Raw genomic sequence first — 17,925 nt, forward strand, 5'->3', positions numbered from 1 at the left:
TAAATATTTGTTCTGCCTTTTAAAAATACATACTACCATAGGTCTATGAATTATACTTTATGATGCTATAAAACGATTTTTAAGTATATTAGAAGATTTGGAAAGTCATTTTAGAGTGGTTTCATTTGTCTGATGCTTTTTTTCACTTTAACAGACTGGCTTTTCCTTTTTTTTTTTTGGTAGGTACTCAAGATGGCAGAATGAAATGGTGTGCTTCCTATTTCAAGCATAACATTGATGCAATTTCTCAAAAATTTTTTGCATTAAAAATTCCACCTCAAGTTAAAGTGCTACATTAGACAAACACAAATAGTTTTTCTCAGCTAAACATTACCCTCTAGAAAGCCAATGTAATTTCTAAAAAAAAAATCACTCTAGTTCATATATACACATACCTAGAAAGGCTATATTAATATTTAAATAAATAAAATATTAGAAACTAGGCATCAGGAAACAGTAGCTAATTTTTTTTCATAAGCTTCTGGATAACTTCTTCCCGTCCTTCTGAATGTTATATATGAAATATAGTTTCATGTCGAAACTGTCAATACTAGTTATTCAGTTGTCTTACAGTAAATAAAACAACTGCTGAATAGACCATTTTCTTCCTTTGATTAACTGACTGGTGACAGTACAGTTCAGTTACTTTATTACATATAACTTCTCTTTTGTTTTCCTTAATGTTAAAGAATTATAATGTTATTAACTTAGAGTTAGTGATGAAGTGTAAAAGAGCCGATTTGTAGTTTGAAAACAACCCCCAAATGCTCCCTTAATAAAACATTGAGCTAACACCTTATAGCTTTGCTAAACTCCACTTTTTCTGTTAACTGGCTTGATTTTGCATCATGGAGCAGAACTCACCATTGCCATTATACAGAATCTGCATAGTTTCGAACTCCAGTGCCGTATACGTCGGATCTAAAACTTCACTGTAGTTTGCCATTTCCATGTCTAGTATCGGTTCCGAGAGCCTCATCATTGAATGCAAAACCAGTGAAAAAGCTGCTCAAATGCACAACCTTCCCATTCTGTTTCACAGTGATTGATAATCCAAAGTTAACTATAACTGTGTGTCACTTACGTGCTGCAATGGGAGGAGCTGGAAAACTGCTTCTGCATGCTATATTCTACCTGGTGTTTTTTTTCTTTTATGATACAGTGCAACCCTTCTGATAATCTTGGAATGCTTTATGGAATGACCTTATCAGGAGTTGTACTGGTTCCAGTTCTTGAGTGAACCCAAGGACATGCAGGAAGCTTCCTATCTCCCATGCCCTGCTACACGTGCTGTTTTCAATGTGCGGTAGAAACGGTCCTAACAAACCTCTCTGGTTGTTCTGTGTAGAGAGACTGTATGTTCATATGTCATTTTGCTCTCCCTCTTCAGAACAATAAAGAAGTGTGATACGATGATGGACTATCCTCATACCCAAAACATCCACCATCATATTTTAAAGGGCAGCTGCAAAACCTCCCGTTTTCACGACTGTTAGCCTGCTTTAACTGTGGCGATGAGCATGTAGGCATGCTGAACCAAGACCTCAAGCCACACGGACTCTGCAGCAAGGCCAGTTTATAGATCCCCCCCATCACACACTGTGTCGCTCCGATGGCTCTAGGCACTGGGACCTTGAACGCGCTCAGAAGGTGGCTTCCTGCTCTAACCCTTCTTCATACAAGATGCGATGGCAGCATGTTGCTTTCAAGCACCATTCAGGTGTACAGGGAAAAATAATATCATTCACCTTCTCTGAAAAGAAGAATGTCTGGGTAGGTCCCCTGCTCAGCAGTTGGTACACGTGCCACGTACAGACCCAGTTAAAAACCCTCCTGTAAAGCTGCTTGAATCTGTGCAAGAGAGCTGAATTTCACTTGCTCATCAGGTGCTTTTAAATGTTGGATAGCAGAATCTCAAATGTTATTACTTCTCCATAAATTCTTTACAGAAAACTACCATTTACACTGCTGAACAACAGATTAATTAATTAAAGTTTACACATATAGGAAAACTGCCCAGTTTACATTTAATTAATAAGAGCCAGTAATTGGATACACAGCACTGAAATCCGTATTTGCATGGAAAAAATGCCTGCAGTTGCTGTTTGGTAAAACTAGCTGCAAAATGACACCAAAAAATAACTCCTTGACTAAAAAAAAAAAAAAAAAAGAAGAAGCAAAATTTACAGGAAAAGACCTAGATAAAAAGCCTTTTGAAATTCACCCTTCTTATTTCCAAGTCCCCAGGGTTACCTGAGGCAGAAATCATCCTGTCTCCTTGTGGACACACAGATGCAGTCTCAGGCCAGTTCTCCTCCTGACTCCAGCAGAGTCCAGTGACGTAATTATGACAACAGGATTCTTGTATAAGTCACAGAGCTATCCCCAAACTGAAGAGCACTGCACAAATTCTCTGCAGATTTGGGAGGGTCAACCTACTGCTATTCCTTTTCCTTTATACCACTCATCCATTACTATATTCAATGAGATATCAAAAAACTGCAAAAGTTACTACTTTTAAAAGGGCAAACTTATAATGTTCTGCCTTCATATGAATAGCATGTTTATTAATGACCAATGTAGCTACAAATACTTCCTATACACTACAAGGAGACAAATAAAATAAGGGAATTTTATAAGATATTTAAGTTTATGACTGAAATGTTAGAATATTTCATGCCTACAATCATGGAAGAAATTCTACTCAGAAAGCATCGTTTCACAGTACTGGAAGTGTACAAAGTTTCACTGTCTTTAACCATAGCTAGTATTTTTTAATTTTTCTTAAAGAAGCATATTAAATTAAGATTGATGAAAAGCTATTTGTTGACAGCCCTTATTTGTTTAGGAAATCACAGTAGTTTCATCATGAGATGGAATAATTTTATGCTACCCGATGGCTCAGTTTAAAGTTTCTTCAGTAGCAGAATTTGTTGTATTGCTACAATTTGTTGTATTTGTACAGCATTTGCTACAAAACCAGTTACTAGTTACATGACAAATGATTCACTGCATTAATATGCTACTTAAAATAATATGCAAAGGTTTGCATGTTAACCAGAATTATCTTTTGCATAAGTTTTGATAAGATTTTCTATAAATAATCTCCGGCTTTTTCATATCAAAATAGTATGCTGCACAAATACAAACATATCTAAGACTAGCTTAGTTTTATTTCAAAACTCCAGTCCCAAAAACATTCTGGCATATGAGTAAATTTGAAATAAAGGCACGAATGTAAGATGGGAGAAATCATGTATGACATGATCAAATCCTGCTATTCCCTCCGCTGTTAGCAGAACTTCTTCAGTGCTGCCAAAACAGGTCCCTCAGTGACTACTAAAGAGAGGGAATGAATTGACCCTTCACACTTCTGTCATATAAAAACTCATTTCAATTGATTTTTTAATATGGAAAAATGTGCACTACAGGAAAGACGTTCTTTATACTATTTTTTCCCCTGTATTGCTAAGGAAACTTCTTACAATCAAATCTTGCATTTGTAAAAATCTGGTTTCTGGGGGATTTTCGGCATCATGAAGTAAATCATGAACAATTAATGTATACTAAATGACTACTGTAAAATATTAATATGCTTTCTTTCTGCCTTAGGTGGATCAGAATGCAGCCCCGGAATTAGAGAAGATGAGGAAAGAAGATACTGATGAACAGCTTTTTGGTCCTATGTCAGTCCAAGCTTTATAATGTTCACTAGTATTCAGACCACCACACCGAGGTTTCTTTTCAGATTGGACACCTACGCTGTTTTTCAAATTCTGAACGACCTTGCAGCTTGTTGTGTGAGATGTTCTCTCAAATTCTAAGTCAAGTCATCTACTACTGACAGCAAAGAAATATTAGCCTTAGGTAAGCAGAAGTTTCAGCAGAAAGTCAAACTGTGAACCACTCCTCTGAGAAAACTGATACTGTAAACTTGAGTGAGAAATGATTTTTCAAAATAAATTTCACAGCAATTGCGAAGAAAGAGAAAGCTACACAATAATGGTTTTCTTCATGTGGTTTTGTTGGGATTTTTTCTTTAAATCTGATGACCTTACAATCACATACAGAAAGCATTCCTATCTTATCTTTAAGACTATTAACTCTGTTAATTGTTCAGCTCTCCATATTAAATGTAATCATTCTTTCTGATTGTGGTATAAAACAGAACACAAGCTAATAAAATCAAGGTTATTTCCATACAAGCCTTCCTGAAAATAAAAATAAATCTCAAACTACTATCACTACTGAAAACAGTTTTGGTTTTCTGATTTTTTTAATAGGTAGTAATATGTCCTTTCATCATTCCAGCTTAGTAAGAAATGCAGGTCCCTAGAAGAAAGTCTTAATTTAAACGGTTTGGGTTTTTTTTGTTTCCCATGTCTTCTGAGTAAGGAACACAGCTTCACAGTGTTGCTTGTTTTGCAAGTACATTGAGTTATGGTGGACATACCCAGAAGGCATCCTACTTCTGTCAATAAGCTGGCATATTTATCCAGTATGTTGATAAAACACACATTTTGATGCGTCTCCCCTCCTACTTGCTGGTACACACGTGAGACAGGGTACGCAGGGAGTCTGTACTAACCAGCCCTAACGAATCCATACAAGCTGAGCCAGAATGTCTCCTTACTACCGTAAACTCAAAGATCTCCGAGTTAGGGAGTTTATTTGCCAAAAGCCTGCTACGCAGGAAAGGGTGTGCAAACTTCTGCACGCCAGTGAGGAATCTCATCTTTGGCTTGCAAAGACACACACCCATGTAATACCAGAGACTGGTGTCCCCCTCCTGTAACACACCCTCAGCGCCGGGGGAACACTGCTGGTCACCATCACATCATCTCTGCTGCTACACACCCCCATGGATTTCATAAATGGTCCATGAGTAATGACTGGGAAATGTTTACTCTTATTCTAAAACATATAAAATTGTGACGTGTTTGAGATTAAAAGATTTGTAACACTGTGGTATTACTTTATTTGCTAGAGATAGGTGGCTTTTTATTAAAAAAAAAGTCAGAGCTGAATCACATCTAAAAATCAGTGATAAAATCTAAACGTGTATTACCAAACTTCTTAGACTTCTTGTAAAATAAATAGCCTTTTGTGCTCAAGACCTAGATACCATGATGGAAACATGGCTAGAGTCCTCTACAACTCCAAAACATTACAGCAAGTCTCTCAATACCGTCATGCCCCCACCCCCGCAAAAAAAAAAAGTTGAGAGCCAAACAAGGAAAAAGTTGCCTTTGAGCTGGTTAAAGCATTTTTCAGAACAATTTGTGAATCATGAGAGTAAATGTACAGCACAACAACTGCTTCCAGTAAGATGATCAAAGGCACCGTCTCATATGCACTTCTCAAACCCAGCATCAGCCATCAGCTTCACCAAGTAAATTTATGGCACTTAGATGCTTCTGTGCCTTTTCATTTTACATCTTCCTTTTGACTTTGTCCTAAAAATATAGTGGCTATATCAAACACTAGAAAAGTTGCTAAAGCAACCAGAATTGAATAACAGGGTTTCACGGCACACTTATTAGGCAAGGTGGTAAGATTAGCTGCAACAAATCATGCCAGGTACAAATCATAAGTACAAATCTTTGTGGGAAATCTAGGCTAAGCCTCTTTCCATTACACACATTTTTAGACACTTAGACCACCCCAGGCATTCTATAAAAATGAGATTCTTGCACATATTGAATCTGCCTCTTTTTTCATTTGAATCGGTGATTCATTATGTTGAGTTCCACTGTATCATACAGCAAAAAGACATAGCTTTCTTTTATAAGTTATGATGAGGGTTGTTTTTTCTTTTTTTCATTTTGGAGTAACAGGGAAAGGACCGTTACTGCAAGGTCTGAATTGTCTTTATATTTACACTTTTGGCTTCATAAAGTATCCGTCTTTTGGAACACCCAGCTACAACTTCAGCAGCCATGAATATGAATAAACACAGAAAACAAAGAGCTTGCCTGGCTTCTGACTTGTCAAACACTGTGGACCCACCCTATTTAGCATGTTTTTCAAGACTGAAGTAGTCCCAAAATAGTTATGAAGATGTCAATGAACAGTCTACATCAGAGTTTCAAAGCAGAGCAAGAGACTTTATACTCCAAATTCTATGAAGTGAAATTTACAATTTTAATCTTGCATCCAGTAGGGTCTTTGCCCTGTCTGTAACTTGAGGGGAAATATCAAAGGAATATGAAAGCTCTAAAGTATTTTGAGCCTGAAGAACAGTTGCTGCAGGATAATTTTGAAGATAATTTAAACTGGCTCAGGATATAGCTCGCTTTCAGATCCTCCCTCCCTATTCCAAATATCATTCTCTGCAGCTTATTCTAAAAGGATAAATGATTTATTCGCTTTATATGCCACACTGTCATTGAGGGGATATGCTACTAGCATAGCAGCAGCAATATAATGGTGTCATATGCAAAGGGAAGATGTTATATCTGCTACTTCAGGTCAAGGTAAACAAAGCTATCATCTGGTTTATCTGATTTTATTTATCACTTACACACGCGCACATATATCAGTGAGTGCCTTGGGTAGCATCTCACAAAGTACAAGACACATTCCAGTTCGCAAACCCTTAGTTGCGCTCTCTCTAACAGAAAGGTATGTTTTGAGGATGATTCTCGTATTCATTGCATTCAACCACAATCTGCACAGATCAAAATTATTGACATTTCTTCTGTATTTTCCAGATGTTCTGTGCTTCTTTCTGTCAATGGCTTAGTGAAACCAGTGGTCCCCCTGTGTGTGGTGGTCTTGCAGCTGCACTCTCTAGCCCTTGATTACCAACCAGATTCAGGAAGATTTTTGCTATTCTTATTATTTCACTTTTTTATTATCCTCATGTTGCAGCGAATTTCTTCAACTAAGGAGAGCTGGATTACACCTATAACTCCTCTGTGTCAGCAGCTAATACCCTTAAAACTTTCCTCTGAGATTTCTGTCGTCAATTTAGCATAAGACAGCCTTTCACCAAGTAATACCACTGCTGAAGAGCAGGAAATAGTCCAGGAAAAGCCATCTCATAGCCGAGACATCATACATGGACCACTGTATACAGGCCACCACAAAATGCCAACAAGTAGCCGTGCAACTGCACTTACGGTGAGCAGTGTGTCTGGCTGATGGAAGAGGCAAGGCCATGATGGTGCCTGTTGAAGAAAGACATTTCTATGGGAATATTTAGAGGGATAGCTAATGGCGAAATGGAAGCCTGATGACAGTCAGCCGAAAAGGAGGCTGAGGGGTGGCATTGCTGTCTACAGCTTCCTGAGGAGGGGAAGTGGAGGCGGAGGTGCTGAGCTCTTCTCCCTGGTATCCAGTGATTGTATATGCGGGAATGGTTCAAAGCTGTGCCAAGGGAGGTTCAGACTGGATATTAGGAAGAATTTCTTTACCAAGAGGGTGGTCAATCACGGAACAGGCTTCCTAGAGAGGTGGTCGATGCCCAAAGCCTGTCAGTGTTTGAGAGGACATTTGGACAATGCCCTTAACAGCATGTTTTAACTTTTGGTCAGTGCTGAACTGGTCAGGCAGTTGGACTACAGGATCATTGCAGGTCCCTTCCAACTGAAACAGTCTAGTCTAGTCTAGTCTAGTCAGTCAGAACACAGTATGCCAGGTACAGGGGTTAGGAGGTAAAGACTGAGGACACAGAGTAGTCATATTCCTTTACCTAGCTGTTCCAGGAGGCTGCCCATAGTAGACTGCAACATATATAGATACCAAATGTTATGCAGATTTAAAATCTTGGGTAATATATACATATGTAAAAGTATGGGTATATGTATAGATGTACACACAGGAATTCATTTGCGGTGTTTTTGTGACAGCTGGATTTGCCTCCTGAATTATCCATTATACCTACAAAAATGGATTTGAGAGGGGAAGCTCTCCTTCCTCCAAACTGGACCCTAATAATTTTTGACACTGTATTGCTCATGTGCAGATTCTCTCCATGAGCTAGTAGTAAATCTGTATTTTGCAACTTCAATCCATTCCTGTGCTGGCTTTGTGTCCAGATTAACAGTAAATTTGCTAACCCTATCTGGGGTTAGCAGGCACTATCAAAAACTTGTGCATTTTCATGGGGAGAAAGGACAAAATATAGGATAATTTTGCTTTTTACATAGCAACAGATAAGGTTTACGGTTAGGTATGCGAATTACTACTAGGTAGACTTTAGTATTTAATATTTCTATTTTAACTTAACATTCTTTAGTTCATTTTATTCTTGAAAACTCACAATAGCCATGAAGTGTTGCCAGTTTAGAGGGCTTAAAGGATTTTTGTAGCACAGATTTTTGTGGTGAGATTTGCTGAGTTACAGTTAAATAACTGGAGTCACTTGTTAATTATTTGCTTAAATCAGGTAACTTATTTTCTGGTACACACAGAAAAATTAATCAGAGACTTGTTCCGGAGAGCAGAATGAAATGAGAAGAAAAGAGGAAAGAGTTCAGGTGTAAGATAAAACCAACCCATCGTGATATTGATAAGCAAGACTAAACACTTGTTCAGTCATCCCCGGGTGATTAGTAATGTCTTAACAAGACTCCTTGGCAGGTTTTTATGCAAACTTGCTCATAAACAATGTTTTATATAGCCAGTTAGATAAACTCGACTTACAATTTATCCACATTTATCTTGAAAAATACCATATAATGAGATTTTTTTTTTCACAGATAAACACCCTTGCCTTTGTCATACGCAATAAAAGAGTTCAAAAAAAGGTTAACCAGTATCAAGGCAAGGTTTGTTTGGGTTTTTTTTTCGGCCTGCCTAGAATCTCTCTTTTCTGGGTGATGAATTAATCGCAGCAAGTCTTCTGATTTCTATATTGTATCCCCTGATGAATTGAGTTATATATTCTACGTAATGTTTCAAAACAAACTCGGTACACTTCTGCCCATACTAGTGACTATATAACTCTTGGTCCTACGTAAAAGGCTAATTAAATAACTGAATAGTCACACAAGTCCCATTATTTTCAGTTACTCTGTCTAAAATTAAAATTTTTAACTAGAGTCTAAACTGACTCATCACATTCCTGCAGAAAGAACGTTGTGTCAACACACTTGATTTAACTCTTCCAAGACACTAGCATGGTTATGCTTAACTTGACAACTTCTCTCATTTTCATTGTTACAAAAATCAGTTAATGAGAAGTTCAGAGCATGTTAAAGCCTATGTGTTTAAATTGAAAATATGAAAAAGTGAGAGAAAATTCAAAATACTACCCGATTAAAGGAACAACACGAAAGCATAAAGGCATATCTTCTGTTTCAATGATATTTTGGCTCAGCTCTTTAAAGTATCAAAATAACTTGATTTTATCCATCAAATACATATGAAGATTTTTAGACCAACTCACCTCCTGGGGAAGCATGCATGTAAAATACCCTGATTTTCAAAGGGATGCTTTTCCCTCTGAGAACAATAATACATGACGAGATTGAGTACTGCTGAAAATATAGCTCATAAAGTATATCAAAAACAACAACCCAAAGCTTCTAAAAATACTAAATTGGGACAAGGAAACCATTGCATTAGGTCATAAACCAAGAAATTTCACATTAAAATTATTAAATTATTTTCCTTAAGAGAACAAAGTCATTCTTGGTTTCAGCAAACATGAAATAACAGTATCTCCTTGAAAATACAAACAACAGGGCTGTCCTAAGGATTGGGGAGGCCATGAACACTTGATATCTTTATGGGCAGAGGCATCTACATTGTAGGTGCAGTAAATTCAGACCCCAGTGCACATAAAACACAATCTTCTGGAAAAGGAGCTTCAGTCTATTCTTTGCTGTATACACACAGATCCACTCTGCAATTGGCCAGTGGTTATCTCTTAATTTAACACACGCTAGGTGTGTTTCAGGTAGGAATAAAACATTAACTTCTGTGACTTCCAAGAAATGCAGATATATCTTCTCCCAACAGATTTTTTTAACAGTGATTTTAATAAGCTCAAAACCAGTAAAAGTCCCTTTTAAAAGCTGATGATAAATATTAGAAAAATTAGATGGGCTGCATCTCTGATTAATAAAACCAGAACACCGATCAAGCTGAGCAGGAAAAAAAATTCCCTGGCATGGAAACTATGAAAGAAGCAGTCCTGAAATGTTGTGCTTAGTCTCTATCTTAAGAGCAGGTAAGAGGAAACTTTGAGAAATGGTCACAGCTGCAGTTATGAGAAAAAACACAATGCAAATCATCAAGATACAATCTGAAAAGTTATGTGTGGCTGCAGTAATGTAAGCTATGTGATCAGGCCTACTTTAAGTATGATAGATAATAGCTGTGTCTGGGTGGGTTTTCTGCACATATTCAGGTGGCTGTATTCCTTGTTTTTAATGTATTCATGTAGGTAGGCTCCATCACTTTATCTGAGAACCTTGCAGTCACTAACATTATCTCCATACCTTTGAGAGAGGCACAAACTACATTCCCCTTTTTATGAACAGAGAACTGAGGCAAAGGACAACTAAAGATAGTGTTTATAACACTTGAGTCCACGTGTCTACAATATAGTCATCTGCATGTAAACTAAATGCCTAACTCCCTTTCTATATCGTAAACAGGCACATCTAAACAGATTCATCAAACTTATCTTTAACAGTAGGTTGAACTGAATCACCTCTTGAATTGAAACACCCATTTCTTCCCGCTGGTTGTCTAACTAAAGTGCTCACACAAACGCAACAGACATCTAGAGTTAGGTGAGGTGAATCTACGCAAATGACTCCCCAAAATCTGACCAGAGAGGTGAAGGTGGAGACCTTGGGTGGAGACCCACCTCCTGCACTATCCACCTGAGCACTTTCTCAAAAATGAAAATATATCTTATAGCCCACCTGCTACAGGTTATGAATGCCAGAAAAAAAAACCCTTTATCACATTTTAAAACAAATTCAAATATCGTTACACTCCTAGTTCACATAATGAATGTTTTCTCCAACTTAAGTTATGCTTCAGAGGGCCCGAGTTTCAATAAGAGGGTCAGCCAACTTAAAACGAATGGCGACGCGTGCAGTCACAAAATGATGGACACTATACCAAGTGAGGATTAACAGAATCAGACCCAGGTATCTCTGCATTTGATAAAAATAGAATGATATGTAATATAACAACAAAAAAAAAAAAGCTAGGTGAAGATCATCCCTCATAACAGAAAGCAACAAAGCAAATGTTACGATACCATTCCTAACTGTGGGACAGCTATCCTGCATGGTCTTGCCTGCACTCCTGGCTTCTGAATGTGTACCCAAAAATCCCTGTGACTGGAGGACAGGCCTCTCTGCTTTCCTTTGGAAGTACACCAAGCACACAAAGTCAGAGCCTAGCTGATACCCCCTCTGGCCCAGGGAACCAGAAATACAAGGCATGCGGAGAACACAGGTCACTTCCCCACCTTGCAGAGACATTACTCAGGTGCACCTCCTGGGAGCAGGACTGTGATGCACTTACCCCAGAGTGTAGATACAGCCACAGGAACGGCCTTCCACTGGAAGTTAAGCTTCCTTACCAAAGCTACACTCTACGTCAAAAAGAAAAAGGAGAAATCACAACTAATCTGTTAAATTTATCTCAGGAGACACACAAAAGTTGTTGCACTCCAAGGTTTTGGTGATTTTTCAAAAACATGCAGTAAAGATATCCCTCTTTTCATCTGATTAAGGAGAAAAAGCAGCTGTAAACTGTACTCTTTACTGATTAAATGCCCTGACAACACTTAAAACTGATTCATCTTCCAGATAACAGTGCTTTAATTAGACATGTGAGAAAATATCTAAGGTGACAGTCCACTTTTGATCAGTAAGTTCTGTAAATACGTCAGCATTTGAAACACATTAGTATTTAAATATCCCTAGCTGATTTGTGAGAATGGCAAAAGTAACTTCCTATGAAAACTTAAGTCTTTCAACTTCCAAAAAGAAGCAAAATCACAGTAGAAAAGAATGTCCTAATCAGAAGGAGCTGCAGAACATATTTGTTTAGGAATCAGGAAGGCTGAGTCGGTAGCAGTGGTGTGCAAGCAAGGAAACAAAGATGACTTCATTTAGTCAGGTGATGAAAAGGTCACTGCTGGGTGTATCCTAACCTTTATGTTAAGGTTTTATTACAAATACCATGAAGAAGTATTTTGAAAACTTTCAGAATCTGCAGGTGAGTGGAAAAAATAGGCGTAACAGTATTTTCTTTTTCAGGTGATATAAGGTCTAACTGTACAGACTGACTGCCATAACAGCAATAACCCAATCGCTGTACCAAAGAGAATGTCAACACTGGCTGTTTGAAGTGGATGTCCTGCTTGGTCTAATGAAGATGCAACTTCTTGCTAAAACTTGGCCTTGCCTGGGCATTTGAATAAGTGCAACTAAAACACTGCAACTTCTTTTTTACGCTTTTTTTTTTTTTTACATATAATAAATGTCGGGGATAGAAGACACGATAAATACTTTCTAATCAAAGATTGATGTGATTTGCCTTGTTTGATCTGCATAGTGTTCTTGGGGAAAAAAATGAAAGAAAACTACAGCACTGTTGTCTACTGCTGTCTTGGAAAGAACAGTTAAAAAAAAAATAATCTGAAATCAAACCATTCCTAGGAAGTGTGGCAGAAACAATTACTTTGGGACCCCCAAGTCTTCAGAATCATTGTTGTAAGCAGTTTTATTTTACATAAGTGAAGTCACTTTTTTCATTTGTTTTAGAAAGAAAAAGAAAAAAGAAAAAAAAAAAGGAAAAGGAAAAGGAAAAGGGAAAGGGAAAGGGAAAGGGAAAGGGAAAGGGAAAGGGAAAGGGAAAAGGAAGAAAAGGAAGAAAAGGAAGAAGAAAAAAGAGAAAGAGGAAAAGGAAAAGGAAAAGGAAAAGGAAAAGGAAAAGGAAAAGGAAAAGGAAAAGGAAAAGGAAAAGGAAAAGAAGGAAAAGGAAAAAAGAAAAAGAAGAAAAAAGAAAAAGAAAAAGAAAAAGAAAAAGAAAAAGAAAAAGAAAAAGAAAAAGAAAGAAAAAGAAAAAGAAAAAGAAAAAGAAAAAGAAAAAGAAAAAGAAAAAGAAAAAGAAAAAGAAAAAGAAGGAAAAGAAAAAAATTATGAAAAAAGAATTATTAAAAATATTACTGTCTTGATGTTATTTGCTGAAGGGGATCTTAATATAAAATTCAGTCAAGAAAGCAGAGCTACAGAAGTGAACTGAAAGGCTGGGCATTTTTATGACACATGATAATCAGTTTCATGAGTGCAAAAGGAGAAACTATATGAAATACCATAATAGACATGAGGAATCCTGAATACATTCCTACTCCTTAACTTCAAGGAGCTCAGGAGATCATAGAGTTCAACTTTCTCCTCAATGCAGGTCAGACCAGGCTGCTACGGGCTTTATCCACTCATATCTTGAAATACGGTGAAGGATGGAGACTGCCCAACCTCTCTGGGCGTCCTGTTCCTCTGCTGGACCTGGTCCCCCTGGTCCTCAGATGGGGGAAATTTTCTCCTTACATACAGCCTGAAATTCTCCTGTTTCAACTTGTGTCCATAGCCTCTGTCCTCCCACCTGCACCACAAGGAAAAGCCTGGCTCCATATTTTCACAAACTGCCCTGAGGTACCAGACGCTGTTGTGAGGCCCCCTCTCCCAAAGCCATCTCATCTCCAGGCTGAAACAGTTCTGGTCCATTAGCTACTCCTCAACTGGGCAGGTTGTTCCAGCCCCTGGCCATCTCGGTGGCCCTCTGCTGAATTTCCTCCAGTTTATCCAAGTCTTTCCTGGAAGAAAGAAGGGTGCGGGTGGGCGGGGAGGGGGTAAAACTGGGTGCACCTTTTTAAATGCTACCCAACGAGTGCTGAGTAAAAGGGAATAATCACTTCCCTTGATCCTGCTGATACCGCCTGGGATGCTGTTGACCCTCTGCTCACAGGACACACTGCTGGCTCATGCTCTCCTCACTGCCTACCAAGACCCCTTGGTTCTTCTCAGCAGAGTTCTCTCCAGCCAGTGCCCTAATTTGTTTCTCAATTGTCACCCAGTTTCTCAAGTCTTGATTGAATTTTTATTCTCTAAGAATCACAATACCTTTCTAGCCTCCCCTGGCTAAATTACTATGGCATTCCCTATTTTTCAGATGTATACATAAATTAAGCTACTATGATGGACTTGGTTTGAAAAGATTGACTTAGCTGTCTCAAACAGTTTTCATTAAAATACTGCCATATCTGTTCACTTAGCCAGAATAAGAAGTCAGCCAGATGCTTCCACCAGTACTTCTGGGCACATTTTGTAGAGCCAGCAGAACTCATCTACACCTCCTGCTATCTGTCATTCGTCTGACAGTGAATGGCATTTCTACTTCCATCTGCACGAGGCAGGGGAGTTAAAAGCTGCCATTACAGCTGGAATTAAGGAGCACTAATGGCTTGCCAGCCATGTTCAGGGCATGAGAATGTAGATCTTATAGAAGGAGACTAAAAGGACTTGGTTTGCCCATCTCCGGGAAGTGAGAAGTGAGAGAGTATTCTACAAATAAATCATGCATGGTAACATCATAGGGGGAAAAATTATTTAGACAGTAAAACAATGCTGCCAAAAGAACAAAGACATAAATTTGAGGCTGGCAAGTGGAAAGCATCTAAACATGGCAGGGTCACGACACTGTAACAAACCTCCATTTAAGTAGCAGAGGTGAGGAATCTAACTGGTTTTAAGACACAGAGAGAAATTTATGAAAGATATTACGTGGGTTGATGACATCAGCAAAGTTGATAATTCAGGAGATCTCTTCTAGTCTTATGTTGCTGAACATTTGCATCATTAATGTTTTTTTTTTAAAAGTGGACAGCAAACAATATCAAGTGTGTTATTCTAATTATGAATTAAACAAATATAAATGACAGAAAGTTAACCTTAGCGCGATAAGCAATTAGCAGAATTATGCTGTGACTGCAGCTGATACATAATTAACAACTGCTGCAAATGATGTTATCCATCTAATTTGCCCAGATTGGAGTAGCATTATTCTTAGACATGTTTAGCAAGTTCGGCGGTAATGTGCACTTGAGTGAAGTGCTCTTTACTAACGTGTTCAAATTCACAAAGCCGCTATTAGAATTGCAAATGAGATACACACCGGCATCATTTCCTTTGCCCATCATTTGCTCTTCTTTGGAACTATCCTTGACAGAAAATCAAATTGTAACAAGTCCAAAGGATGTTTGCACAAATTGAGCAAATGTGGCGTTATATAATTAAACAGGGAAAATGTGCAAAAAATCATCCTGATGAACAAGTGGGACTGAATTCAAAACACACGAGTTGCTGCTGAGTAGGAAGGAACAAGAATCATGGAGTTCACTGGGGGACAGAGGGAAACGTTCACAGTAGAATTCACTTAAGAAAGTGGAAAAAATACTTTTTGAAGTCTTGTATGTTTAGGGCCCAGAACTGAAGAATATCTGATCATGCAAAATTTAATGAAATCAATAGAAAAAAATAATCACCTTTCAAGGACTGGGTCTTCAAGGTCAATACATGTTGGAGTTGCAAAGTCCTTAATTAACTGACTAAAGTATACGAATTAAAAAAAGGAAGAAGAAACTAGCGGTTCACAGGTCTTCTGTTCATCTTTCCCAGAGGATATTGAAAAATCTGGACAACTGAGGAAAGTAATAAGATACGATGAGGAAGCAATTGCCTGATAAAGAGCACACACGGCTTTGGGTGAGCAACATAACTATCATTTAGCAAAAATGTTTGGGGTGTGCATACCTTCCACCAGCCTACCACCAATTTCTCCGATTTCATAGGTATTTATGTGGCTTTCAGGAGCACATGATCTTTCCAACAGCTGCGTCTTCAAATGGCCATCATTTTCTGAGAGCGGCGTGTCGAAATAGGACTGCTAATGATAGAGTCTCTAGCAAGCAAGGAGGTTAGTGAAGCATGCAGCAAAATTTTACTTACATTCAAAAACGAAAACAACAGAGTACAGAAGCTTCAGCTCTCCATACACAGATGAGGGAAGGCTGATTTCCTAGGCTGTGTTTCCATCCTCACCTCTAGGTAATACCTGCAGCCAATAAGAGTAAAATAAATGCTAAGCTACCTGCAATGCAAACCAACTATGCTCCTACAAAAAATTCTTATTTGGATTATAAAGGTTGAGAATACAGTGCTTTCACTCAAGGTACAAAGGCATTTCTGAAGATTAAAGAAACTTCAAGAAAATGCTTAAGTCATCAGACAATGTTGATGCCAGATTTTCTTCTGCTTGTAGAATAAAAAAGCATAGAATTTATACAATGTCTTGAAATACTATCTGGAAGGATTACATATAGGGAATAAAAGACAAAATGTTTTTTAAGACTGCAGAACTGTTGACATGGAAGTGTATGAATAAAAGATTCCCTGTTCTTCGGATGACTCTAATGTTTAGGTACTGGGTAAACTACATAGTAAAACAGGATTTGTAGTAGGAAGGACTGAAAGAGAAATAAGTTTAATTTGACTATGTGGAGAGGGTTTCAAGAACGATGAAGGCATGAAGGAAACAAAGGGACATTTTGTAGTAACCTTGAGAACTACTTTACAACTCTTGCAGGTTTGCTGACTTTTCTTGGGTGAACTGCACTTTTAAATGCTAAGCTTTAGCTGGGCTGTCACTATCTTTTTTTGTTTGTTTTATGTATATTCATGTCAATGCTACCTATCAATTCTGATCATTCTTATATGTGTGTAATCTATGCATTTATGAGCAATTCTTAAATACAAATAAAATATACCCTGACCACTCACAAAGTTCTGAAAGACATTTTTTTTTCTGCATCACAAATGTAACTCCATGCTATTAAGATCCAAATAAAAGCATGTCATTTTTAGGTTCTCCTATTAAAAAAAAAAATATATATATATCCACTGGCTTCAGCTAAGACAGCATTTTTTGCTTGGCTTTTTACTTTCCCAGAAACCTTATGCGTCATACATCGTTCTTTCCCTTGGAAGAAACTGCCAACGTAGAATATCACTTCTAGACACCAGGGATGAAACTAGCTCCCCTTATGTAGCTGCAACAGGACTTTAGTCAAGAACAGAGATTCTTGGAGTCTAAATTGTAGGTCTGCTGAGGCACTACATTCTTTATTGATCTTCTAAACTGCAGTGCATGCAAAATAGCAAGCAGTAAAATTATTAGCCCATCAGTACTTTCTGTCCTCAGAAGTGATACAGCTACACCAGCATACCAGATTGATTTTGGCAATATCAGAAATCAGACTGTTTTATTTAATAGTTAAATATATATAAAATTAATTCTTATCTGCATATTGTCACATGTAGACCCTGGATCAGAAACATAGCATTTGCCTAATTGTGGAGGAAAAAAGCACTACTTGTAATGACACAGCCTCTCCCACTGGGGCCACTATAAAGGCACATAAAAATCATCAGGTGTACTAAAGTGAGGATGAAGCCTAGAAATGGATATGTTCTTTAAGTCCCTCTGTGCCTCTCTCCCTACCCTCGTTTATCTATGCAAGGTAAATTAGCCTCTCCATCATCCATGATGAGGAAAAGTTGGAATCTCTATGGGAAGCGCACACTTTTTTATGTACCTCTTTTAGTTCTCCATTTTCAGCACTCCCTTATACACCTAATCCTATAGCCATTAGTAAGGCAATAAAATGACATAAAATGAGCAAAGAGCAATAAAGCAATCATATCGCAGCATGTTTATTTAGTCGTGGTCCTTAATGACGGAGACCTTCGTACCCACTGATACCCGGAGCTGCTTCTAATTCTCCTCCATCTCAAATCCCTGGTTATCATAACTCTCAGACTTATGCCCAGTGTTTTAAAGCCTGCTTCACACAAACCATGCAAAAAAAAAAAACCAACAAACCAAAAA

At 37.9% G+C, this 17,925-nt stretch overlaps 1 protein-coding gene across 6 annotated transcripts in view; it reads right to left on the bottom strand.

Moving 5' to 3' along the window:
* The window catches only part of HNF4G (hepatocyte nuclear factor 4 gamma), a 64,405-nt gene that overhangs the window by 21,460 nt on the left and 25,020 nt on the right, over positions 1 to 17,925 (bottom strand). Inside the window, exons 2-3 of one of the 6 annotated variants that reach the window (XM_054192335.1) lie at positions 15,987 to 16,092; positions 11,497 to 11,566 (exon numbers count right to left, since the gene is read on the bottom strand). The exons of 2 other annotated variants lie outside the window; for them this stretch is intronic. Coding sequence is in view for 1 of the 4 variants with exons in the window: in XM_054192331.1 (XP_054048306.1) it covers positions 865 to 982 (118 nt within the window). In the remaining 3 variants the exon portion in view is untranslated. Of the gene's footprint in view, positions 1 to 864; positions 2,126 to 11,496; positions 11,567 to 15,986; positions 17,063 to 17,925 lie in introns of those variants that run through there. 3 more of the 6 variants (XM_054192332.1, XM_054192333.1, XM_054192331.1) reach the window with 3 other exon arrangements.

This window comes from Rissa tridactyla, chromosome 2 (assembly GCF_028500815.1).
Source record: "Rissa tridactyla isolate bRisTri1 chromosome 2, bRisTri1.patW.cur.20221130, whole genome shotgun sequence".
NCBI lineage: Eukaryota > Metazoa > Chordata > Aves > Charadriiformes > Laridae > Rissa > Rissa tridactyla.